Source organism: Ovis aries, chromosome 4 (assembly GCF_016772045.2).
Source record: "Ovis aries strain OAR_USU_Benz2616 breed Rambouillet chromosome 4, ARS-UI_Ramb_v3.0, whole genome shotgun sequence".
NCBI lineage: Eukaryota > Metazoa > Chordata > Mammalia > Artiodactyla > Bovidae > Ovis > Ovis aries.
Window position 1 is genome coordinate 88154339 of NC_056057.1, and position 27282 is coordinate 88181620.

The 27282-nt window shown below is 40.1% G+C and overlaps 1 protein-coding gene across 5 annotated transcripts in view; it reads right to left on the reverse strand.

Moving 5' to 3' along the window:
* The window catches only part of AASS (aminoadipate-semialdehyde synthase), an 86214-nt gene that overhangs the window by 40798 nt on the left and 18134 nt on the right, over positions 1 to 27282 (reverse strand). For all 5 annotated transcript variants that reach the window (XR_006059665.2, XR_009600432.1, XM_012177031.5 and 2 more), the window contains exons 5-13: positions 26717 to 26784; positions 26465 to 26611; positions 25190 to 25268; positions 24934 to 25061; positions 23163 to 23311; positions 20051 to 20173; positions 19555 to 19666; positions 10083 to 10142; positions 9830 to 9897 (exon numbers count right to left, since the gene is read on the reverse strand). Coding sequence is in view for 3 of the 5 variants with exons in the window: in XM_012177031.5 (XP_012032421.3) it covers positions 9830 to 9897; positions 10083 to 10142; positions 19555 to 19666; positions 20051 to 20173; positions 23163 to 23311; positions 24934 to 25061; positions 25190 to 25268; positions 26465 to 26611; positions 26717 to 26784 (934 nt within the window). In the remaining 2 variants the exon portion in view is untranslated. The remainder of the gene's footprint in view (positions 1 to 9829; positions 9898 to 10082; positions 10143 to 19554; positions 19667 to 20050; positions 20174 to 23162; positions 23312 to 24933; positions 25062 to 25189; positions 25269 to 26464; positions 26612 to 26716; positions 26785 to 27282) is intronic.

Consider the following 27282-nt stretch of genomic DNA (forward strand, 5'->3'; position numbering starts at 1 on the left):
GGATACGACTGGTGATAGAAGCAAGATCCGATGCTGTAAAGAGCAATATTGCATAGGAACCTGGAATGTCAGGTCCATGAATCAAGGCAAATTGGAAGTGGTCAAACAAGAGATGGCAAGGGAAAACATCAACATTTTAGGAATCAGCGAACTAAAATGGAATGGAATGGGTGAACTTAACTCAGATGACCATTACATCTACTACTGCGGGCAGGAATCCCTCAGAAGAAATGGAGTCGCCATCATGATCAACAAAAGAGTTCAAAATGCCGTACCTGGATGCAATCTCAAAAAAGACAGAATGATCTCAGTTTGTTTCCAAGGCAAACCATTCAATATCACAGTAATCCAAGTCTATGCCCTGACCAGTAATGCTAAAGAAGCTGAAGTTGAATGGTTCTATGAAGACCTACAAGACCTTTTAGAACTAACACCCAAAAAAGATGTCCTTTTCATTATAGGGGAATGGAATGCAAAAGTAGGAAGTCAAGAAACACCTGGAGTAACAGGCAAATTTGGCCTTGGAATACGGAATGAAGCAGGGCAAAGACTAATAGAGCTTTGCCAAGAAAATGCACTGGTCATAGCAAACACCCTCTTCCAACAACACAAGAGAAGACTCTACACATGGACATCACCAGATGGTCAACACCGAAATCAGACTGATTATGTTTTTTGCAGCCAAAGATGGAGAAGCTCTATACAGTCAACAAAAACAAGACCAGGAGCTGACTGTGGCTCAGATCATGAACTCCTTATTGCCAAATTCAGCCTTAAATTTAAGAAAGTAGGGAAAACCGCTAGACCATTCAGGTATGATCTAAATCAAATCCCTTATGATTACACAGTTGAAGTGAGAAATAGATTTAAGGGTCTAGATCTGATAGATAGAGTGCCTGATGAACTATGGAATGAGGTTCGTGACATTGTACAGGAGACAGGGATCAAGACCATCCCCATGGAAAAGAAATGCAAAAAAGCAAAATGGCTATCTGGGGAAGCCTTACAAATAGTTGAGAAAAGAAGAGAGGTGAAAAGCCAAGGAGAAAAGCAAAGATATAAGCAACTGAACACAGAGTTCCAAAGAACAGCAAGAAGAGATAAGAAAGCCTTCCTCGGTGATCAATGCAAAGAAATAGAGGAAAACAACAGAATGGGAAAGACTAGAGATCTCGTCAAGAAAATTAGAGATACCAAGGGAACATTTCATGCAAAGATAGGTCAATAAAGGACAGAAATGGTCTGGACCTAACAGAAGCAGAAGATATTAAGAAGAGGTGGCAAGAATACACAGAAGAACGGTACAAAAAAGATCTTCACGACCCAGATAATCATGATGATGTGATCAGTCATCTAGAGCCAGACATCCTGGAATGTGAAGTCAAGTGGGCCTTAGAAAGCATCACTACGAACAAAGCTAGTGGAGGTGATGGAATTCCAGTTGAGCTGTTTCAAATCCTGAAAGATGATGCTGTGAAAGTGCTGCACTCAATATGCCAGCAATTTGGAAAACTCAGAAGTGGCCACAGGACTGGAAAAGGTCAGTTTTCATACCAATTCCAAAGAAAGGTAATGCCAAAGAATGCTCAAACTACCACACAATTACACTCATTTCACATGCTAGTAAAGTAATGCTCAAAATTCTACAAGCCAGACTTCAGCAATACGTGAACCGTGAACTCCCTGATGTTCAAGCTGGTTTTAGAAAAGGCAGAGGAACCAGAGATCAAATTGCCAACATCCGCTGGATCATCGAAAAAGCAAGAGAGTTCCAGAAAAACATCTGCTTTATTAACTATGCCAGAGCCTTTGACTGTGTGGATCACAATAAACTGTGGAGAATTCTGAAAGAGATGGGAATACCAGACCACCTAACCTGCCTCTTGAGAAATCTGTATGCAGGTCAGGAAGCAACAGTTAGAACTGCACATGGAACAACAGACTGGTTCCAAATAGAAAAAGGAGTATGTCAAGGCTGTATATTGTCACCCTGCTTATTTAACTTCTATGCAGAGTACATCATGAGAAACGCTGGATTGAAGAAACACAAGCTGGAATCAAGATTGCTGGGAGAAATATCAATAACCTCAGATATGCAGATGACACCACCCTTATGGCAGAAAGTGAAGAGGAGCTAAAAAGCCTCTTGATGAAAGTGAAAGAGGAGAGTGAAAAGTTGGCTTAAAGCTCAACATTCAGAAAACGAAGATCATGGCATCTGGCCCCATCACTTCATGGGAAATAGATGGGGAAACAGTGGAAACAGTGTCAGACTTCTTTTTTTTGGGCTCCAAAATCACTGCAGATGGTGACTGCAGCCATGAAATTAAAAGACGCTTACTCCTTGGAAGAAAAGTTATGACCAACCTAGATAGTATATTCAAAAGCAGAGACATTACTTTGCGGACTAAGGTCCGTCTAGTCAAGGCTATGGTTTTCCTGTGGTCATGTATGGATGTGAGAGTTGGACTGTGAAGAAGGCTGAGCACCGAAGAACTGATGCGATTGAACTGTGGTGTTGGAGAAGACTCTTGAGAGTCCCTTGGACTGCAAGGAGATCCAACCAGTCCATTCTGAAGGAGATCAGCCCTGGGATTACTTCGGAAGGAATGATGCTGAAGCTGAAGCTCCAGTACTTTGGCCACCTCATGCGAAGAGTTGACTCATTGGAAAGGACTCTGATGCTGGTTGGGATTGGGGGCAGGAGGAGAAGGGGACGACCCAGGATGAGATGGCTGGATGGCATCACGGACTCAATGGAAGTGAGTCTGAGTGAACTCTGGGAATTGGTGATGGACAGGGAGGCCTGGCGTGCTGCGATTCATGGGGTTGCAAAGAGTCAGACACGACTGAGCAACTGAACTGAACTGATGCACCCAACGTAGGAGCATGGAGAAGGCAATGGCACCCCACTCCAGTATTCTTGACTGGAAAATTCCATGGATGGAGGAGCCTGGAAGGCTGCAGTCCATGGGGTCTCTGAGGACTGGACACAACTGATCGACTTCACTTTCACTTTTCACTTTCATGCACTGGAGAAGGAAATGGCAACCCACTCCAGTGTTCTTGCCTGGAGAGTTCCAGGGACCGGGGAGCCTGGTGGGCTGCTGTCTCTGGGGTCACACAGAGCCAGACACGCCTGAAGTAACTTAGCAGTAGCGGTAACATAGGAGCACCACAATATGTAAGACAAATGCTAACAAGTATGAAAGGGAAAATTAACAATAACGCAATAATAGTGGGAGAATTTAATACCCCACTCACACCTATGGATAGATCAACTAAACAGAAAATTAACAAGGAAACATAACCTTTATATGATGCAATAAACCAGTTAGACCTAATTGATATCCATAGGACATTTCACCCGAAAACAATGAATTTCACCTTTTCTCAAGTGCACATGGAACCTTCTCCAGTACAGATAACATCCTGGGCCATAAATCTAGCCTGGTAAATTCAAAAAATTGAAATCATTCCAAGCATCTTTTCTGACCACAATGCAGTAAAATTATATCTCAATTACAGGAGAAAAGCTATTAAAAATTCCAACATATGGAGGCTGAACAACACGCTGCTGAATAACCAACAAATCAAAGAAGAAATCAAAAAAGAAAGCAAAATATTCATCAAAACGAATGAAAATGAAAACACAACACCCAAAACCTGTGGGACACTATAAAAGCAGTGCTAAAGGGAAGTTTCATAGCAATACAGGCATACCTCAAGAAACAAGAAAAAAGTCAAATAAATAACCTAACTCTACACCTAAGGCAACTAGAAAAGGAAGAAATGGAGAACCGCAGGGTTAGTAGAAGGAAAGAAATCTTAAATATTAGGGAAGAAATAAATGCAAAAGAAACAAAAGAGACCATAGCAAAAATCAACAAAGCCAAAGGCTTGTTCTTTGAGAGGATAAATAAAATTGACAAACCATTAGCCAGACTCATCAAGAAACAAAGGGAGAAAAATCAAATCAATAAAATTAGAAATGAAAATGGAGAGATCAAAACAGACAACACAGAAATACAAAGGATCATAAGAGACTACTATCAGCAATTATATGCCAATAAAATGGACAACATGGAAGAAATGGACAAATTCTTATAAAAGTACAACTTTCCAAAACTGAACCAGGAAGAAACAGAAAATCTTAACAGACCCATCACAAGCACGGAAATTGAAACTGTAATCAGAAACCTTCCAGCAAACAAAAGCCCAGGTCCAGATGGCTTCACAGCTGAATTCTACCAAAAATTTCGAGAAGAGCTAACACCTATCCTACTCAAACTCTTCCAGAAAATTGCAGAGGAAGGTAAACTTCCAAACTCATTCTATGAGGCCACCATCACCCTAATACCAAAACCTGACAAAGATCCCACAAAAAAAGAAAACTACAGGCCAATATCACTGATGAACATAGACGCAAAAATCCTCAACAAAATTCTAGCAATCAGAATCCAACAACACATTAAAAAGATCATACACCATGACCAAGTGGGCTTTATCCCAGGGATGCAAGGATTCTTCAATATCCGCAAATTAATCAATGCAATTCACCACATTAACAAATTGAAAAATAAAAGCCATATGATTATCTCAATAAATGCAGAGAAAGCCTTTGACAAAATTCAATATCCATTTAAGATAAAACTCTCCAGAAAGCAGGAATAGAAGGAACATTCCTCAACATAATAAAAGCTATATATGACAAACCCACAGCAAACTTTATCCTCAATGGTGAATTGAAAGCATTTCCCCTAAAGTCAGGAACAAGACAAGGGTGCCCACTCTCACCACTACTCTTCAACATGGTTTTGGAAGTTTTGGCCACAGCAATCAGAGCAGAAAAAGAACTAAAAGGAATCCAAATTGGAAAAGAAGTAAAACTCTCACTGTTTGCAGATGACATGATCCTCTACATAGAAAACCCTAAAGACTCCACCAGAAAATTACTAGCGCTAATCAATGAATATAGTAAAGTTGCAGGATATAAAATCAACACACAGAAATCCCTTGCATTCCTATATGCTAACAATGAGAAAAGAGAAAGAGAAATTAATTCACCATTGCAACAAAAAGAATAAAATACTTAGGAATATATCTACCTAAAGAAACTAAAGACCTATATATACAAAAACTATAAAAGAAAGAAATCAAAGAGGACACTAATAGATGGAGAGATATACCATGTTCATGGATCAGAAGAATCAATATAGTGAAAATGAGTATACTACCCAAAGCAATCTATAGATTTAATGCAATCCCTATCAACCTGCCAACAGTATTTTTCACAGAGCTAGAACAAATAATTTCACAATTTGTATGGAAATACAAAAACCCTCGAACAGCCAAAGCAATCTTGAGAAAGAAGAATGGAACTGGAGGAATCAACCTGCCTGACTTAGTCTCTACTACAAAGCCACAGTCATCAAGACAGTATGGTAGTGGCACAAAGACAGAAATATAGATCAATGGAACAAAATAGAAAGCCCAGAGATAAATCCACACACCTATGGACACCTTATCTTTGACAAAGGAGGCAAGAATATACAATGGATTAAAGACAATCTCTTTAACAAGTGGTGCTGGGAAAACTGGTCAATCACTTGTAAAAGAATGAAACTAGATCACTTCCTAACACCATACACAAAAATTAACTCAAAATGGATTAAAGATCTAAACTTAAGACCAGAAACTATAAATCTCCTAGAGGAGAACATAGGCAAAATACTCTCCGACATAAATCACAGCAGGATCCTCTCCGAGCCATCTCCCAGAATATTGGAAATAAAAGCAAAAATAAACAAATGGGACCTAATTAAAATTAAAAGCTTCTGCACAACAAAGGAAACTATAAGCAAGGTGAAAAGACAGCCTTCAGAATGGGAGAAAACAATAGCAAATGAAGCAACTGACAAACAACTAATCTCAAAAATGTACAAGCAGCTCCTGCAGCTCAATTCCAGAAAAATAAACGACCCAATCAAAAAATGGGCCAAAGAACTAAATAGACATTTCTCCAAAGAAGACATACAGATGGCTAACAAACATATGAAAAGATGATCAACATCACTCATTATCAGAGAAATGCAAATCAAAACCACGATGAGGTACCATTTCACACCAGTCAGAATGGCTGCAATCCAAAAGTCTACAAGCAATAAATGCTGGAGAGGGTGTGGAGAAAAGGGAACCCTCTTACACTGTTGGTGGGAATGCAAACTAGTACAGCCACTATGGAGAACAGTGTGGAGATTCCTTAAAAACTGGAAATAGAACTGCCTTATGACCCAGCAATCCCACTGCTGGGCATACACACTGAGGAAACTAGAATTGAAAGAGACATGTGTACCCCAATGTTCATCACAGCACTGTTTATAATAGCCTGGACATGGAAGCAACCTAGATGTCCATCAGCAGACGAATGGATAAGAAAGCTGTGGTACATATACACAATGGAGTATTACTCAGGTATTGAAAAGAATACATTTGAATCAGTTCTAATGAGGTGGATGAAACTGGAGCTTATTATACAGAGTGAAGTAAGCCAGAAAGAAAAACACCAATACAGTATACTAATGCATATATACAAAATTTAGAAAGATGGTAATGATAGCCCTGTATGCAAGACAGCAAAAGGGACACAGATGTATAAAACAGTCTTTTGGACTCTGTGGGAGAGGGCGAGGGTGGGATGGTTTGGGAGAATGGCATTGAAACATATATAATATCATATGTGAAATGAATTGCCAGTCCAGGTTCGATGCATGATACAGGATGCTCGGGGCTGGTGCACTGGGATGACCCAGAGGGATGGTATGGGGAGGGAGTTGGGAAGGGGGTTCAGGGTAAGGAACACATGTACACCCATGGCAGATTCATGTCAATGTATGGCAAAACCAATACAATATTGTAAAGTAGCCTCCAATTAAAATAAATAAATTTATATTTTAAAAATAAATAAATAAAACTTAGACTGTGAAGCAATCATTTCCCCCCCACATTTCTTACAATAAGAATCTCACTAGGAGTTCCCAATACCAACATTTTACATTAATTATTTTATATCCCATATAATGAACAATAGATCCAGACATCTTTGACGTGTATGAATTCCCAGTGCCACTTGTGAGGTACAAGTGCTGGACCAATGCCTGGCTGTTCACAACTGAGTCACTTGGTCTCACACTATCCTTCCAGGGGAGGACATTGATTCAAAATCATGCTAGGGGCCTTTTATCAGAAACCTATTTACTCCTCACAACAATCTGAGGATACTACAATCTGAGCAGGAGGTTATTATCCATATTAGACACAGTCTTGTGATTTATCTTTTGGGTCACTTGAAACCAGTGAAAACCATGATTTTCTCTCTTTTTTTTTTTCAAACTCTAAACTTTTTATTTTGTATTGGGATATTGCCGATTAACAATGTTGCGATAGTTTCAGGAGAACAATGAAGAAACTCAGCTATACGTGTATCCATTCTCCCCCAAACCCTTCTCCCATCCAGCCTGGCACATAACATTGAACAGAATTCCATGTACTACACAATAGGTCTTTGTTGGTTATCCATTTTGAATATATCAATATGTGCATGACCTTCCCAAATTCCCTAACTATCCCTTCCCTTTGGGAAACTATGTTCATTTTCTAAGTTTGTGAGTCTCTTTCTAAAACCATAATCTTGAAATCACAAATGGTATGGGTTAAATGTAGAAATCTAAGATGAGTCACTAGGCAGAACTCTAATTCTTGAATTTCTCTGTTAGAATTTGTACTTGCCTGATAGTTAATGATTTGTCTTTCCTACAAACTCTGACATCCAAGATAGTGACTAAGTCTTCTCCATCTTTATAAGCCCACTATTGCTCATTGCATTCTGTCTTAAAGATACTCATTAAAAGTCTTCTGAATCAAATGCCCAGATATCAGTATAAAACCATGGATACGGTTTGGTGCCAGAGACTTAAGCAGAAGGCTCTGTTGCTGGAATCTTTTAGGCTAGGATGTCTCTCAAGCTTTAACCTTAATCTAATTTCACTTAATTTCATTAATTATAAGTAAATAAAAATAAATGTAAATATAAAATGCTCCCACCTCTCTTCACTCCCAACACTCCTATCACTGATGATGGGAGCTTTCATTTAACTTCCACCTCTATCCCATTTCACCTCCCAGAAGGAAGCACTATCATTGGCTATTATAGATCCTTTCTAATAACATCTTCTGTAGTTTGGGTATATGAAACACAGTATTTTGATCTCTAAAAAGAAAATGTTCAAAATACATTTAAGAAAACTTACTTCTAGATATTAATACTATCTGCCCCATCAGCAACCCCACACTCCTGGTTAATAATTACTGTGCTAAATAAAGGGGCTTCCCTGGTGGCTCAGATGGTAAAAGAATTGCCTGCAATGTGGGAGACCTGGGTCAGGAAGATCCCCTGGAGGAGTGCATGGCGACCCATTCCAGCATTCTTGCTTGGAGAATCCCCATGAATGGAGAAGCCTGGCAAGGTACAGTCCATGGGGTTGCAAAGAGTCAGACACACCTGAGCGACTAAGCACAGGACAACGAATAAAGAGAACAAAACAATAAGGCAGGGATTCAAGGAAACTCTAATTTCCTTCCAAAATGCAATCTTCATTTTCAATCTCTTGGCACAAGATTCTACCTGGGAAGGAAGGCAGGAAGTCCTAGCAGTCAGACCTGCTGCTACATGGAATATGGTATATAAAGAGTGACTAGTCATGTTAGACATGTCATTGAGATTAATCATGTAAGAAAGAGATCATCAGAATGAAAATCCAAAGATAAACAAAACTATGAAGAACAAATATATGAAGTTTCCCCTATAAGACACTCACTTATGGAGCTCTATAAACTAATTGCTTTTTCATTAAAAAAAAAAAAATTATATACCCCTGGTATCATGACAGAATACTTCACTAACACACAAAAGTAAGTATAAGCTAACCAACAAACATGGAAAAGGCATAACGATAATACTTGATCTCTTATTTACTTCTTATAGGTGGAATAACAGACAGAAGATCAGGCAGTTTGTTTCTAATTTTCCCACTCTGGCTTCTCCTGAGAATTCAGTGCATGGGTCATTTTGTTAAATGTGATAGACCAATAGAGCAGGTATAAACACAGACCAAGTACAAAGAGTTGGATACCAGAACATTCCAATGTCGATGTCTATGTTTCCAAATTTTGAGTAGTAACGCCAATCATGGAAACCAAGGCCTTAACTAAGTATCTTCCTAAGAGAACCGTTCTCTCCAGTGGATTTGTCTCATTACTTTTTGACACTTTCCTCCTAATAAGAATCCCAGGGAAAACTGACCTCTCAAAATTTTCTTTTTTCAGTACTTTTCTTAACTGCTAACCAAGAGTCCAGTTTGCTAAACATTATCCTAAGTGAAAGAGAATCCAAATCCTCAACTAGAAATCAATCTGAAAGTGCCAAGGAAAGGGTTAGCTTGCTCATTTTCCTTTGAGAGAATAGTTGGGACATTACAATACGCAAAATGCTAGAGAAAGAACAGGGAGAGAGCTTTTGAAGTTTTGCTTACCTACACACAAGTTTACATGGATATTAGAAAGCCAAAATGATGCTACAGTACTGTTCAAAGGAAAATAACTCACATTGGTTTCAGCCAGTCACTTCATTTGAAATTCCTAGTATTTACAGATATTTAAAAAATATATATTGCATAATCCTAGTATCAAGAACTCATATGGAAGCATTTAAAAAATACTCATGAGATCCAAGAATAAATGTATTAAACAAGAGGTTGTAAATGAGGCTTACCTGTTCTCTCGGAGCTTCTGGATATATTTATACTTGTTAGACAACATGCCGTTAGATGTAATCACTGCCTGAATATATATGATACAAGACAATTCTTTAGTCAGCACATTTAGTCCCACAGCCATGGGCTCATGACTAACAGAGAAAAGAGAGTGACAGAGATGGAGAAAGACAGGGAAGGAAAGAGGAAAAGGGATCAAGGAAAGTGGTGGAAAAAATACATTCATGAAAAGAAATACTTTTCATAACTTACATCTCGCACCACAGGAGAAAAATTCTGACTTTCAAGAGGCTGTGTTGCATCTGAGAGTATCTGAAAAGGAAATGAAATTGGAAGAAGATAAATGATGTTGCAAAGAAGGTGTCTTGCTATTTTATCTATATTAAAATATTAGTCAAAGGAAAAAATGTTTAGAAAAGTTTTTTGAAAATCACTGAATTGTATAATTAATTGGCAAAAGGAGTCTTCTGCAAGCAATGAATTCTGCCCCCCCAAAACATGTTTATTCAGTACAATTTCCAATTCCAAAACCTTAATCACGTTTGCTTACTGGAAACACAGAAAACTTAGACTTCCCCACCAGTTAGATGTGTCACGTTGAGCATATGTTGTTCTTTAGTCGCTCAGTCATGTCCAACTCTTTGCTGCCCTTTGAACTGTAACCCTCCAGGCTCCTCTGTCCGTGGGAGTTTTCAGGCAAGAATACTGGAGTGGGTTGCCACTTCATTCTCCAGGGAATCTTCCTGACCCAGGGATCAAACCCACATCTCCTGTGTCTCCTGCATTGCAGGTAGATTCTTTAACCCCTGAGACACCAGGGAAGCCTGTGTCTTGTTGAGCGTGCTGGCAAATATCACCACAAGCTTTATCACCACAGTCCTTACTCTGAGGACCTCCATCCCATCCCAAAGGTTCAGCCTGTTCTATTAGCAGTAGAAAATGGGATATGCTACCATAGGGAGTCTCCCTCAGGTCAGCAATGGTTCCATATATAGACACATCAGCATTTCAGAAGTGTCAAGGAAAATGACTTGACCCAGTAGACTCAAAAAATCCTTCATACCCTTCCCATTATCTCACAAGTATGAGCCAACAACAAAAGCCACACCTCATACTGACACCCTTGCATTCCAGTCCTTCTCATTTCCTCCAAGGCATCCAACCTTTGAATAGACGCCAAAGGGTAAAGATCAGATAAGTGTGGTTGCTTCTGATGGGTGAGGCCTTAAGGTCAATGAGACAATCAAGACCCTACAGCACTCACCCAACTTAAGAAAATGTTAAATGTACCAACCAGATGCTGGCAGAACAGTATATATTTACTGTATTAAAAAAAAATACAAAACTACTTTCATGTATCTAAAACATCAGATACCTAGGCTCACTATTCCTGGGAAACCAGCATTAAAAAAAAAAAAAAAAAAAAGACAGGTATACATATTTATAAGCCAGGCATTGTTAGGGGAATTGATGAAACTGACACTTGGGGTCTTCCCACTGGAGTATTTCCTTCTCAAGCTGACTCCTCCACCTACCAACCCTGTCAACAAGGCAAGAGCCATTAACAGATAGTAAAATGAGTTCACATCTCACTCAGTATATGGTTAAATCACTCAACTCCTATGTATCTTTTCATTCTCTCTCTCTCTGCTCTTTAATTCTATAGCCTTACGTAGGCCTTACTGGGATCATGGGAACTACCTTCCACATCTCTTCCCTCCATTTATCTCCAATCTGAAACACAAATTTGATTATTTGTGTTTAAACAGGCTCCTGTGCCTGTTTAAAATAATTCAGTAGATTTCCATTGCCTTCAAGTTAGTCTCAAGCTTCCACTATAGTCTGGCTCTGCCTCTCCTGCCTCAACCCCCGCATTGGCCTCACACCAAACACTTCAATCATGTGAACAGCCTGGAGCTGGGTACCCACATCATGTCCTCACCTGCCTCTTGGCCACACCATGTAGCCACTTCACATGTTACTCCTCCACTTCAAACTGCTTCTCTTTGTTCTCCGAGATGCAGCTGAAGAACAGCCTTCTCTGTAAAGCCTCTATCAAAGTGAAAGTCGCTCAGTTGTGTCCACCTCTTTGCGACCCCATGGACAATACAGTCCATGGAATTCTCCAGCCCAGAATACTGGAGTGGGTAGCCTTTCTCTTCTCCAGGGGAATTCCCAACCTAGGGATTGAACCCAGATCTCCCACATTACAGGTGGATTTTTTACCAGTTGAGCCACAAGGGAAGTTTATCAAAACCTGCCCCCAAACAGACTTGGAAAGTAGGAACTGCACTTGGTTGGCATCTTGCTGTAAGGCTACTAATTGTAAGATGGCAAATATTCAACAAATATATTAGTGAATACATGCAGTCATTATTGAAAATTCAGTGCATTTTTTCCCCAAGAAACTAATAATTGTCATGAGTCCACCTAAAGAGAGGTAAATATCAAACAAAGACAAAAGGTTGCTCGGGGACTTCCCTGGTGGTCCAGCGGCTAAGACTCCCCCTCTCCCAATGCAGGGGGCATGGGTTCGATCCCTGCTCAGGGAACTAGATCCCACATACCATAACTAACAGTTCACCTGCCACAACTAAAGATCCTGCATGCCGCAACAAAGATCAAGATCCCTTGTGTCGTAACAAGACCTGAGACAGCCAAATAAATATATTTTTTAAAAGGCTTCTAAATTACCGCATTTAACTCTCTCCCTTGCTAGAATTCATCCAATACAAAACTGCAAGCACAGCCTCCTGAAGCATATGGTAGGTCTTTTCACTTTCACATATAACACGTTTGAGGCTCATCACTCTTTTCTAAATTAATCTCAAGCTATTTTCCCAGTGTTAAGACCCCTTTTAACATGGAACCAATATATTTACCTTAATTCCACCTGATCTGACAGCACACAGAAACCTTATGTTAAATGAGCTCCCACCTTCGCTCCCCCGTCTACCTCGCACAGTATGCCTCCTACTTCCAATTTCCCGACTTCCTCGACTGGACAGATCCTCTCCCTCCACAACGTCATTAGCATCTTCCTGTGACTATCACATTCCATCTTTCAGTAGAATTGCACATGTGTCTTATGCCCTTCTTGGACCTCATGCATCTATAGGTCAGCAGCTGTGTTTTAATTCTCTTCATTTAGGTGTCTGCCTTGTTCCAATAGACAATAAATATCTATTGAATTCAACTGAAACAAAACTTCCATATTGGTTCAAAAGGATATCCTACGCCCTGGAATGCTATAGGTTCTATCACGTCAAAAAAGAAAATCAGGGGGAAACAGGACAGTCCATATACTTTGTTTTATTGTGGTTCAACTTACTGTGGTTTACAGATATTGATTTTTTTCTTCATTGAAAATGTGTGGCAACTTTGTATTGAGCAAGTCTACTGGTGCCCTTTTCCCAACAGATTTGCTCACTCTGTGTCTCTGTCTCACATTTTGGTAATTCTCACAATATTTCAAAATTTTTCATTATTTTTACTTTTGTTATGCTGATCTGTGATCAGTAATCTTTGACATTACTATTGCAAAAAAGATTATGACTCACTGAAGGCTCAGATGATGGTTAACATATTTTAGCAATATTCTTTTTCTTTTTTAAAATTGAACTATAGTTGATACGGGCTTCCCTGGTGGCTCAGTGGTAAAGAATCTGCCTGAAATGCAGGAGATGCATGTTTGATCCCTGGGTCAGGAAGATCTCCTGGAGGAGGGCATGGCAACCCACTTCAGTATTCTTACCTGGAGAATTCCATGGACAGAGAAGCCTAGTGGGCTACAGTCCATGGGGTCACAAAGAATTGGATACAACTGAAGCAACTTAATCGGAGAAGGCACTCATGACCCACTCCAGTACTCTTGCCTGGAAACTCCCATGGACAGAGGAGCCTGGTGGGCTGCAGTCCGTGGGGTCGCTAAGAGTTGGACATGACTGAGCAACTTCACTTTCACTTTTCACTTTTATGCACTGGAGAAAGAAATGGCAACCCACTCCAGTGTTCTTGCCTGGAGAATCCCAGGGACAGAGTCGGACACAACTGACATGACTTAGCAGTAGCAGCAGCAGAAGCAACTTAATACACACACATAGTTGACATATAATACTGTATTTCTTAATTAAGGTATGTATATCATCTTTAGACTTATGGTTATGGCACACTTAATAGACTACAGTATAGTTTAAACATAACTTATATATGCACTGGGAAACCAAAAAATTCGCGTTACTCATTTTATTGTGATATTCATTTTATTGCAGTGGTCTGAAACTAAACCCCAGATATATCCAAGGTACTTTAAATATAGCTTCATACTGTTATCAAAAGAACATAGATAATATACTTAATTTTTTAGTGGCAAGCAGGTACAGGTATTATCAAGACTACATAGAAACAGTTATCAGTTTTTACATATGTCCAGCGCTGAGACTGATGCCTCCAAGACAATCCTACCACCCTGTTTGGAAGACCAATCTCCCAGAGGAAGAAATGGCCATCCACTCCAGCATTCTCGCCTGGAGAATCCCATGGACAGAGTAGCCTGGCAGGCTACAGTCCATGGGGTTGCAAAGAGCTGGACACGACTGAAGCAACTTAGCAGCAGGGACATATAAAAGGAAGACGGTGTTAAAATTTAGAGAAGTTGGCTGTGCCAACAAATCTAAGCACTTTTCTTAGATGTAGCTGCCTATGTGGAAGCAGTGGCTGGGATGCTGAGCAGAGAGAAACTGAGAAGAGTTTGTGGCTGACCACAGGGTAAAAAAAAAACAAACACTGGGGTTTAAGTTCAGCTGAAGGGGATCCTAATAAAAGCCAGATTTCCATTTGGGATCCTGAAAGATGATATTCTAAATAAAGGGTCAACTGAAAAATGTAGTCCTCCAAAGGACCAAGGCTCAGCTTTGGAATCACTTCCATTCTTAACTGAACGGAGGTGATTTTCTCCTAGCCTCTTGCCAGAAACAAAGGAAATCTTCTCTGAAACACACACACACACACCATCCAGAGCCTCAAATCATCTCTAAGATTTATATAAACCATAACCAACATTCAATAAAAAATAAACAGGCATATTAAGTAATAAGAACGGACTGAAAACCAAGAAAAAGTAAAACAAAGAACATTAAACAGACCCAAGAAGTTCATTGGAAGTATCAGAAGTGTTTTAAAACTCTGATTAATATGTTCATAAAATAAAATTTTCCCGTAAAAGGTACAGCTAATCCACAGTTATAAGTCAAGACAGCAGGTCCCGTTAGGAAGGAGAGTGGGGAGAGTGCTGGGAAAGGCACAGGGGATTTCTGGGATGTTAACCTTGTTCTAGTTTTCACCTTGTAGTGTTCACCTGCATGTCTTTGTGATAATAATTTATCATGCTATATACTTAAGTATCACTTATCTGTGACACTTTAATATTGTATACTATCATATAATATAAAAAATTGTATTTATTCTTTAATAAAAAATTTTTCTTTTTGTTTAAGGACTTCCCTGTTGGTCCAGTGGCTAAGACTCCATGCTCCCAATGAAAAGGGTTTGAGTTCGATCCTTAGTCAGGAAACTAGGATCGAACATGCCGTGGGTGCAGCCAAAACAAAAAAAGAAAATTTCATTCAAATTTTATTTAGCCCTCATCAGTTACATGGGCTAACTCTCAAACACACTTTACTAAGAATTTCATTGAATTGGCTCGTTTTCCTCCTAACATCTGTATGAGATCAACTGTACTCAATAAAAGGCAGTTTTGACTAAGGACAATGAAAAACTGGGGTCTAAGATCCAAGAAAATAAACTTGTAATTGAAATTTTGAAGCATGATCATTTTTGAATTGAAAATGGCTAGTAGCAACTTCTTAGATGGTAAATGGTGTCAGAGCAGCCAAACAAAATGACATTTTAAGAAATAACAATCAAATCCTTTCATAAAGGCAAATTAGTATGCAATATTTTCCATAATTTGGCCTTATAAGCTAAGCATTGTGTTAAAATGCATACTTGAAGGATTCAAAAAGATGAATTAAAGTCAAAGGCTCAGGGCTTGCCTGGTGGCTCAGTGGTAGAGAAACCGTCTGCCAATACAAAAGACACAGGTTTGATCACTGGTCTGCGAATATCGCACATGCTGTGGAGCAAATGAGCCCATGCACCACGGTTATTGAGCCTGTGCTCGAGAGCCAGGGAACAGCAACTATTGAACCCACGTGCCCTCAAACGCATGCTCCACGAGAGGAGCCACCAGGATAAGAAGCCTTCACACTGCAATGAAGAGGAGCCCCTGCTCCCTGCAACTAGAGAAAAGCCCTCACAGCAACCAAGACCAAGCACAGCCAAAAATAAATAAAATTATATTTTAAAAAAAGAAACGGAAAGAAAGCCAAAGGCTCAACAACAGCTCTTCTAGGTACTCCAAGACTCTGCTGGAGTCAAGATGATCTAATCAATGCATTGTGACTGAGGGGTTCTTTTTCAGGTAGGGACGAAGTGATAACTATCCCTTCTATACATCACAGCTATAAACTCTGGACAAAATACAAACAAAACTAACTACATGACAGTTTCAGAGAATGAAGACGAGCAGGCAGTTTGGGGAGAGTGTCAAAACTCGGAAGAAATAATCAGTGCTGAAACTGAGTGTGCTGTCCTTTTGGTATTGCCCTGAGGAGGGGCCGTGTGCTGTGAAGAAGTAGAAACAGGCAGCAAGCTTACTGACTTTCTGATCTAAGGGAACAGGAACAAAACCCTGGGCACCACAACCTGCTCCAGAGTGTGAGCGGGAAATGCCAGAAATGACAGACTCAGATAAAAGTGAAGCCCAGCTTCCATGTCAGCGCTGGTCCGAGTCTGGAAGGATTGAGCATGCGCAGGTCAGACGACAAGCAGCCCAGAAAGGATGAAAACCCTGAACTTTTAGTTGAGATACCTGTCTCAGGTGAGAAAGAGTTTTCAGTTTAAGTCTAGCCTCATTAATTGCCTGCTTTAAAAAAAAAGAAAAAAAGCCAAATAAACCAAACAAAATCAACACTACAGAGAAATGTAACAGTCTGGCATTTCCACAGTGTGAGTCTTCACTGTATCCACGATGTACTTCAAAATTATTTAGCTTAAGAAAATCAGAAAACTAGGACCCAACTCATTCTCAGGGGAAAAGACAATCACTATAGTTCAAGCTGAAGTTTACCCAGAATTTTGGAAATAACAGGTAGACTGTAGAGTGGCTTTTACAACTCTGCTCCATGTTATAAGGAAAACTACACTCATGGTAAATCAAAAGAAATTATCAGGAGAAAAAAAAAAGAAACAGAAATTTTAGAACTGCAAGAAAGGAAATCTGAAATCAAAAATTCATGTAAAGGGCTAACGAAAGTTACTGATTCTTCAGGGAAATGATCCCAGAGGGAAATGAATGAGCATCACTGCAAATAGTAAACATCTGGGTAAATTACTTTTAAAATATATATGTGCCTTTCAGCCACTTAGACATTTACAGTTACAGAATGTTAGAACTGGAGGGACCATTAAGATTCTGTATTATCAGGACTTCCCTAGTATTCCAATGGTTAAGAATCCGCCTGCCATTGAGGAAGACGGGGGTTTAATCCCTGGTCAGGGAAGATTCCACGTGCCACAGAGCAACTAAGCCCACGCACCACAACTAGAGAAGCCTGCATGCCTTAGACCCTGTGCTCTGCCACGAGAGACGCCACTACAGGGACAAACCTGAGCACCGCAGCGAGAGAGGAGCCCCCGCTCACTACAGCTAGAGAAAGCTGGCAAGCAGCAACAAAGCCAAAAAATAAAAATAATAACGGCAAATACGTTTTTAAAGATTAAATATCATTTTATAGGTAAATATCCGAGGTGCAGAAAGCAAGTGAGTGCTTGGCTCAAGGCCATAAAACAAGTTGACGTCTCCAGTAAAATTTGACAATTTGTCAAGCTACTTTAACTCCTAAGCATCAATTCCAGACACGCCTCAGGTCCAGCACCAGATGCGTCAGCAACCCTTCTCAGCCTTCACTTCTTCGTGCGCCTCAGTTTTCTAATCAGTAAAATAGGTTGATAATGGTACCTACCTGAGAGGGTGACCATGAGTATTAAAAAATTAAAATACATAAAGTAATTTGGGGACGTCCCTGGTGGCCCAGTGGTTAAGAGTCCACTTGCAATACAGGGGATGTGGGTTTGATCCTTAGTTGGGGAACTAAGATCTCACATGCCACACAACAACTAGGCCCTTGAGCTGCAGCTAGACAGCTTGTGTGCTGCAACTGCTGAGCCTGGGCGCTCCAGAGCTGAGTGCCGCAACTAGAAGGCGGGAGCACTGCAGCAAAGGATTCCTGTGATGCAACCAAGACCTGATGCAGCCAAATAAACTATCTGAACACTGTCTAGAACATAGTCGATGCTGTATAATATTGTTTCCAGCCATAATAATGCCTGCTACCTGCATTTTCTAAAGCCTGTTATATCTCCCTGCTGACATATTCCAGGAGGAAAAATAAAGGGTCAAAATAGAATAGTAAGTGAAAGAAAAGAAGATAGACTGGAAGCTGCACTTATTCAAGCCACATTACCTACTGCCCCATCTTAGTATGAGAGCTCCTGGGTGAAACTATGGATGAAAAGCACAAGAGCCACTCTTCAGACCTTTGGAACCTTGCCAGAGGCAGACAATCATTAGCAAGGAAATAGAGCATGATGGGTGTGAATGTTTACAATATATAATGAAACAAGAAAGCCTTTTTCTGACAGAGAAAGTGGAATTTAGATAACACAATACTGGGACTTCCTGGTAGTCCAATGACTAAGACTCTGTGCTCCCAAAGCAGGGGCCACGATTCGATCCCTGCTCAGAGAACTAGATCCCACATGGCTGCAGCTAAAGATCCTGCATGCCACAACTAAGACCCAGCAGAGCCCAATAAATAAATAATAAAGGTAAATTCTTTTTTAAAAATAGATACACCGAGTATTTCAACAATCACTGATCACAGTGAATAATACATGACTAGAATATAGGCTGTCATTTAACTAAGCATTAATGATTAAACTCAAACAAAATTTTTCCATTTCTGATTTTTCAAATCCGTGGTGCAGTGGTAAAGAATCCTCCTGCCAATGCAGGAGATATAGGAGACATGGCTTCAATCCCTGGGTCAGGAAGATCCCCTGGAGCAGGAAATGGCAACCCGCCCCAGTATTCTTGCCGGGAAAATCCCATGGACAGAAGACTCTGGTGGGCTACAATCCATGGGGTCGAAAAGAGTCGGACACAACTGAGCAACTGGGCACACACACACACACACACACACACACACACACACACACACACACACAAGCACACACACATACACACACACATCCAGTCACAGTATAGTAAGAACGCCCCAGTATGAACTGATCTAGAAAGCAGAAGAAAAGAGGAAATAAAGTAAACCTCGTCTCCAATGTCAGGAACATTCTTAATAAAGTATGCATAATGAGAGGTAAATACAATTGTAATGAAGCATGAAGGCAGTTACATAATAACATTTCCCATGAAACAAGTAAGCAGAATGGATGAAATAAGAATGTCAGTACATGCTTTGGGGAAGGGCTGGCGTTTCATTTTACAACAGATTTCTTAGATACAGAAGACCAGAACGTTCATAAGATCACTCCAAAGTTCTACTTAAAGCCACAGAGATGTTGCTGATGCTACCAGTCCACTTACCATTTCTTCAACATAAGGGTAAAGCATGTCTCCAAAGTATTCTGTGGATTCAATTGGAAGCTGTGCTGGCAAATTGTCAATGGAACACATCAGAATCCCAGAGCCTTCCACACTAGGAGAATCAACACGTTTCATTCAGATGGACAAAATTTATGTGTAAGTTCTAATTTTTCCAGATGTCTACTCTATTATATATTTGTAATTTTGTGCCATAGTATATTAGAAAATAAATAAGCTTTTTCAAATAAAACCTTTCCCTTCTTCAGCAACCCATTTTGAAATGCAGTACATATATGCGTGTGTGTGCATTTAAGCGCTCAAATTTGTATGTGGTTTTTCCACCAAGTTTTTAAATATGTTTGAGCATATCTGTGGAAATTTGCATTGTTGTTGTGCTCAGTCACTTAGTTTGGGTATATTAGAGTAGCATATCAAACGAAGTAAACAATATATTACTATGTATCTCACCCGCATCTAACACCTTTAGCAAACTCACCTGTCATGAATAATATGCTGATCTGCATCATACATGCAAAAGGGACGCTCTATGGTTGTACACTCAGTCATAAACTCAATGGATCCTCCTGTGTCAGCTGAAATGTCACAGATTGCCACAAGTCTGTAAACAACATCAATACTTAGATGAGAGCATGGATCTCTGGAGTTTCCAACAGAATTAAAAATGAATAAAAATGAAAAGTGCTTGGAAATTTTTTAAAGTAAATGGCAAATATTTCTTAGGCTCTTAGCTCTTTTTCCTATGGCTCATTGTTCAGGAAACAGATCTTCTGGGATACAGAGAATCTTCCTGATAGGAGTTTTAGTAACCACAAGCAAAAAGAGGAAGAGGAAGATAGGAAATGAAAAGAGGTGAAACAAAAAGGAAAAATCCCTTCCTCGTAAACACTGCTATATATAGAATAGATAACTAGTAAGGACCTATTGTACTATAGGAACTTTACTTATTACTCTGCAATGGCCTACAGGGAAAAGAACCTAAAAATGAGTGGATATAGATATATGTGGGCTTCCCTGGTGGCTCAGTAACAGAGAACCTGCCTACAATGCAGAAGCCACAGGAGACGTGGTCCAATCCCTGGGTCAGGAATATCCCCTAGAGGAGGGCATGGCAGCCCACTCCAGTACTCTTGCCTGGAGAATCCCATGGACAGAGGAGCCTGGCAGGCTATAGTCCAGAGTCACAAGGAGTTGGATAGGATGCTTACTCCTTGGAAGAACAGTTATGACCAACCTAGATAGCATATTGAAAAGCAGAGATATTACTTTGCCAACAAAGGTCCGTCTAGTCAAGGCTATGGTTTTTCCTGTGGTCATGTATGGATGTGAGAGTTGGACCATAAAGAAAGCTGAGCGCCAAAGAATTGATGCTTTTAAACTGTGGTGTTGGAGAAGACTCTTGAGAGTCCCTTGGACTGCAAGGAGATCCAACCAGTCCATTCTAAAGGAGATCAGCCCTGGGTGTACTTTGGAAGAAATGATGCTAAAGCTGAAACTCCAGTACTTTGGCCACCTCATGCGAAGAGTTGACTCATTGGAAAAGACTCTGACGCTGGGAGGGATTGGGGGCAGGAGGAGAAGGGGACGACAGAGGATGAGATGGCTGGATGGCATCATGGACTCAATGGACGTGAGTATGAGTGAACTCCGGGAGTTGGTGATGGACAGGGAGGCCTGGTGTGCTGTGATTCATGGGGTCGCAAAGAGTCGGACATGACTGAGCAACTGAACTAAGCTCAACTGAAATGACTTAGCACGTATGCACACATATGTATTGTATAACTGGTTCACTTGCTGTACACCTGACACTAACACAACATTGTAAATCAGCTATGCTTAGTCACTCAGTCATATCTGACTCTTTGTAATCCCATGGACTGTAGCCTGCCAGGCTCCTCTGTCCATGCAATTTTCTTTTCCAGGCAAGAATACTGAAGTGGGCTGCCATTTCCTCCTCCAAGAGATTTTCTCAACCCAGGGATAGAACCCATGTCTCCTGTCTCGTGCATTGCAGGCGGATCAACTATACTCAATAAAAAGATTTTTTTAAAAAGCTTTCCTAGAGAAATCACTGACAATAGCCTGAAGCTGAACTACTCAGTTAGCTTTAAACAGTTTAGATTTTTCAATTGCACTACCTCCACCCTGCTTAATAGTGTATAACTTTACATGTTAATACATGGAAATCTCTGAAATTATGAACAAAAGTTTCAGCCCAGGATTAGAAATCCTTTAGAGGTTGACCACAATTTTCCTGCCCAATCTCTAGTTTCCAACTGCCCATATAAACCCTATCTTAGTGCTAGACTATCCCACTCACTGTCTTAAATTGTGCTTTGGTGTCATATTTATCAAACACCAACTCTGTGACTTGAAATCCTCATTCTTACTCCTCTCTAAAGACTTTGCCAAGCCCACACCCCCTCCCACTTTCTTCTAAACTCCTCTGATATTGATTGCTCCCAGCATTCCTGTGGCATTTACCTGATGCCAGCTACATGCATGAGGGTAACAGTCATATTTTTTCTTTATTACTCAGCTTAGCACAGTGCCAGGAAGACCAGGTGCTCCACAAATATGTTATTGATTACTGAATTTATTCAACATTAGTAATTATTTGAACTTTATACGTCAAACAACATACTGGATATCTGTGGTCAAGACAAATAGGGCCCTTATCCTTAAGGAGATTAAGTTCTAGTAAGGCAGGAAAAATCATAAATACAAGAAAATTTAAAATCATAAGCAAAAGAATTTCAGGGGAAAAAACAGTAACAAACTGAAGAGAGATGGGAATGTGGAAGCAAGTACAGACCTCTCTGAGGAGTTTAATTTTCAGCTACATGTGGATTCATAGAAGTTAAGAGGAGAGAATTTCAAGAAGGAGGGAAGGAAATAGACTCATAGACACAGAAAACAAATTTAGGGTTTCCAATGAGCACAGCAGGTGAGGGAGGGATAAATTAGGAGTTTGGAATTAACAGATACATACTACTATATATATAATAGATTTTTTTTAAAGGACCTATTGTATAGCACAGGGAACTATATTTAGTATCTTATTATAACCGATAATGAAAAAGATTCTGAAATAGAATGTGTGTGTATATATATATATATATAACTGAATTACTGTGCTTACACCTGAAACTAACATAACATTGTAAATCAACTATACTTCAATAAAAAATAAACTGGCTGCATAGGGCAAAAAGAAAGACAGAAAGAAAAAGAAACCTTGTTATATCAGTTCTCTCTAACATGTTATCACAGAGTCCAGTGATCACTTAACACAGTTAAGTCCAGAACACTTTTTCTAACTTCGGGGATGTTGCTTTATACATATGTATAACTGAATCACTTTGCTGTACACTTGAAACTAACAGCATTGTAAATCATTATACTTCAATTGAAAAAAAAAAAAAAAAGAGAGAGAGAAGGTTAACTGTCAAATATTGCCAGGATATTAAGTAAGGTAAGGCAGACAACACGTTACTAACTGTCAAGTCCTGTGCTATTTGGATCCCTGCGTGTGATACTCTCCCAGTAGGCCTGCTGCTGAATACTGTTGTCATTGCTGAAGTCCTTACTTGTGTGGCAATGCAGGGCAGCCTTCAACACCAGCAACTGGGGACTTGCCTGGAGCCAGGAGACTCTGAGCATCTTGGCGGGTGAGTAGACGAGGGGTGTTCTGTTCCCAGTAGATCCCATTAATTAAACAAGTTGTATAGGGTGCAATCTGGAAAGGAAATTCCAAGTTCAACACGATAGGAAATAGCCCTTTTCAGTGCAGTGTGTTGAAAGAGAACTAGCAGTAAAATTCATGAGAAACAACATTACCTCTAACTGACTTTGTTATTTGCCAAGTCAGTAGCTACATTTTGAAGCAAAGGCAGTAAATACCCACCCAGATTTTGGTGGAGAACTACCTCATAGAAAAACATATGAACATAAATATCAATATTGGTGTTCTACAATATACTACATAGCCGATAAAAGAGAAATAGAAATTTAAGCAACCAAGGGATCTATTTCCAGCTCAGCCTCTAGTAGAGCATGATCTAAAAGCATTCTACCTCAACTTCCCTGGGTTCTGTTTCCCTTACCTGCCAGATGGGGATAATACGTACCCCATTCCTCAAAGGAATGCTGTGAAGATTAAATCAGATAACATCTGTAAGCTCCATGGACAAACGTGCTATATGCATGCATACATGATAACTAGGTCACTATAAGTTTTAGGATGCATCCAATCACCAATACTTCTGTGATTGGGGAAAAGAGAAGGGACGGAAATTTACTAGGTTCAAAATTTTTCCATTTGAAACTAGTTTTTATAATTCCTGTTTCTCAAGCATTCTCAAGGTACAGGTAAAGGTCCTTCTTCTATAACATGCTCTACATGTTATAACACTGAATTTCATACCAAAATCTATAAATGCTATATTTGTTCAAACATTTAAAATTATTTAAAACCTGCCTTTCCACAACAGGTGCATGCATTTTTGTTGGGTGATTTTGAGGAGGACGAATGCATAACCAATGATTACAGAGCACACATATATTATCCCTTTTACAAGATGAGACCATGGTGTCCCCATGTGAATTGGAAGCAACTTTTGTACAGTGGAGACCATACTATTTCACGCTGGTTCCCTGTAATCAAAATGTATTTCAAGATGGCTGGCCCGAGATTATTACTGCAACTTGTGGTCATAGAAATGATGGATCAATGTTGAAATCAAAACTCATCCACATTGTGCTTTGTCCAAGTACTAACTCATGATAAATACAGAAAACAGTAACCCACAGGAAATGATATAGAGCTATTAGGACCTCAAGTAGACCTCAAGTAGAAACAGAGTCAGTGAAGAAAAGGGCACACCCACAGAAGCCACAAAGTTACCAGGCAAACTGCTACTACTGCTAAGTCACTTCAGTCGTGTCCGACTCTGTGCGACCCCATAGACGGCAGCCCACCAAGCTCCCCCGTCCCTGGGATTCTCCAGGCAAGAACACTGGAGTGGGTTGCCATTTCCTTCTCCAATGCATGAAAGTGAAAAGAGAAAGTGAAGTCACTCAGTCGTGTCCGACTTCGTGACCCCATGGACTGCAGCCGACCAGGCTCCTCCATCCACGGGATTTTCCAGGCAAGAGTACTGGAGTGGGTTGCTGTTGCCACTCCAAACATCAATAAAAGCCAACAATTCCTAAGAACAACTCATAATACCCAAAGGACTCACAACAAATCAACAAGGGGAACTGAAAATCAAGGTACACATTCACAATTTCAGGCCTTAAAAATAGCCTAACTATAGTGTATCATGAGCAAGTACCTCAAAAGCTAGGTCTGATACTCACATCAGTATTAAAACGGCTAATGTAGCGCTCGGGGTATTTGTCATACTCCACAGGGTCATATACACCATCTGTTTTCCTGACAAGATGATGATGGCGACTTAACACTGTTCCGTACACTTTTCTCAGGTCTTGCAGAGGAGAAAGAAATTAGTAAAGTGGGTCATAAGTGATATAGGTTTATGATGATAAAATATTGTAATGCACAAACTGTTAAAAACAAAGATACGTAAGTCACTCTCCCCTCCCACCTCCTTACCTCCATTTTGGGAAACTTCTTTTAATTCATGTGGCTCCACATACTCACAAGGTAATTCATTGAAGATTTCTTGGGCTCCCTGTAAATAATGCATGAGTGAAAATTTAAAAATCAATCAGAAAAGAGCCAATATGTTTTCCTCAAAAGGTTCCAACTCACTTTCTCCACAATTACATAGCTCTACTGCCCTGCCCTGCAACTAAGACCACAACATGAAAGTACGGATGAGCTTCTTGCATACAGCCTGCAAACCATTTAAATACCACTCATTGGAGAGAGGGCTTCCCAGGTAGCTCACCAGGTAAAAGAAAACAAGGGCAATACAGGAGACACAGGAGACGTGGGTTCACTCCCTGGGTCGGGAAGATCACCTGAAGGAGGCAACTGGAGGCAACTCACTCCAGTATTCTTGCCTGGAAAATCCCATGGACAGAGAAGCCTGGTGGGCTACAGCCCATCGGCTCCCAAAGAGTCAGACCCAACTGAAGCAACTGAGCATACACGCATGCACATTGGAAAGGGCTTTAATTTTTCACTTAAGCTTATTCAGCACAGACACAAAAGTGTTTAGAATTGAGAGTGCAATAAAATATTTCTATTTAACTTTTGCTCCATTGCAGAAATTATCTGAAGGGGGGAAACTATATTTCCTACCCCCCCCCAAATAAAATCACACGACTATCTCACAGTATACTATAGTGATGTCCTGTCTGTAAAACAGTCTCATGGAAGAAATATCTATTTTACAATTATAAGTTTCTCTAGGGGATCACAAATGCATTCTCAAAACTACTCCAGAAGGGAGAAAATAACAGTTCTAGTTTTATTAGTTATAAGACTTATAACTATAGTTATAGGTATAAGACTTATTAATTATGACATAATTATAGCTATAAGACTTATTCTAGTCTTGAATTAAGTTTTTTAGCATCTCATCTTGGGGTTATTTCCAAATTTGCAGACATCTCAGTAACGGAGGTAAAATAGAGCACCCTAAGAACAGAACTTTTCACTGCAAAGAGTTATCTGTCTAAAAAGAAAAGAAAAAACATTCAAAGCCCCTGACAGCTTGGAATCAACTAAAAGCAAAGAGAGTGAGTTTGGACCAGTACTGTTCTTTACTACAGGAAAAGTTCATAGGTAAGAAAAGTACCAAGAATAGAATGCCCAGTCATGGAAGAAAAAGGCTCTGAAATGTCAACAAAATGCCCACATCCTTCAGGTGAGTGCCCAAGTTCCAGACTGCTTTACGGAAAGAAGACAGTTGGAATTTACCTTAGATACGTTACCAGTCCCTGTGAACACAAATGTTAAGGGCCCTATTGACTTCGGCATCAAACCCAGAGATATTTCATAGCCAGCATCGCGGACAGCTTGCACAGCCTGACCACTGTTCCTGTAGTTATGAGCCATGCCAATGTGCTGCAAGCAAGCATATGTGGTTCATATTAGTTGACCACCCAAGATACGTTTCTGTTTGAAATGTGACGTGTTTAAAAAAAAAATTAGATACAATAAACATCTCACCATAAAAGGTGTGTGATGTCCCAAAGCAAGGAGCCTTAAACCCATCCCATGAAGAATGTTGATCATCCCTGTTGCAGAATCAGACCAACAGAAAGACCGTTAGTTAGGAGGAGTAGAAACTCTTTTCTCTGCCAGTTCTCCAACCTGCTCCATGCTCTGAGGAAGCACGGACCACAGCATCTCAGTTTGGAAGGGGCCCTGGAAGTTATCTATCCATTCCCTCAAGTTTCTGCCGTCAAAAGTATTAACCCAGCTGCACCCCCCTCCTGTCCCTTCCACCTCCAATCCTGCTAAAATGGAAAGAGTGTGCCTCTTCTTCTCTAAGGTTAATCTCTCCACCTTTGCTCCAGATCCCATCCTTCCTGTCTCACTCAGGAATTTACTCTGGAATTATGTCCTCTTTCTAACCCTCTCTATTGGTTAATTCTTAACATTTAAACACACCTACATTTCTCAGGTACCAAAAACAAATGAACATGTGAAAACAGTCACCATTGACCTTATGACCCCTCCTCCCACCCTCAGCTATTTCAGTGACCTACACAGCTAAACTCAGTGGACACTTT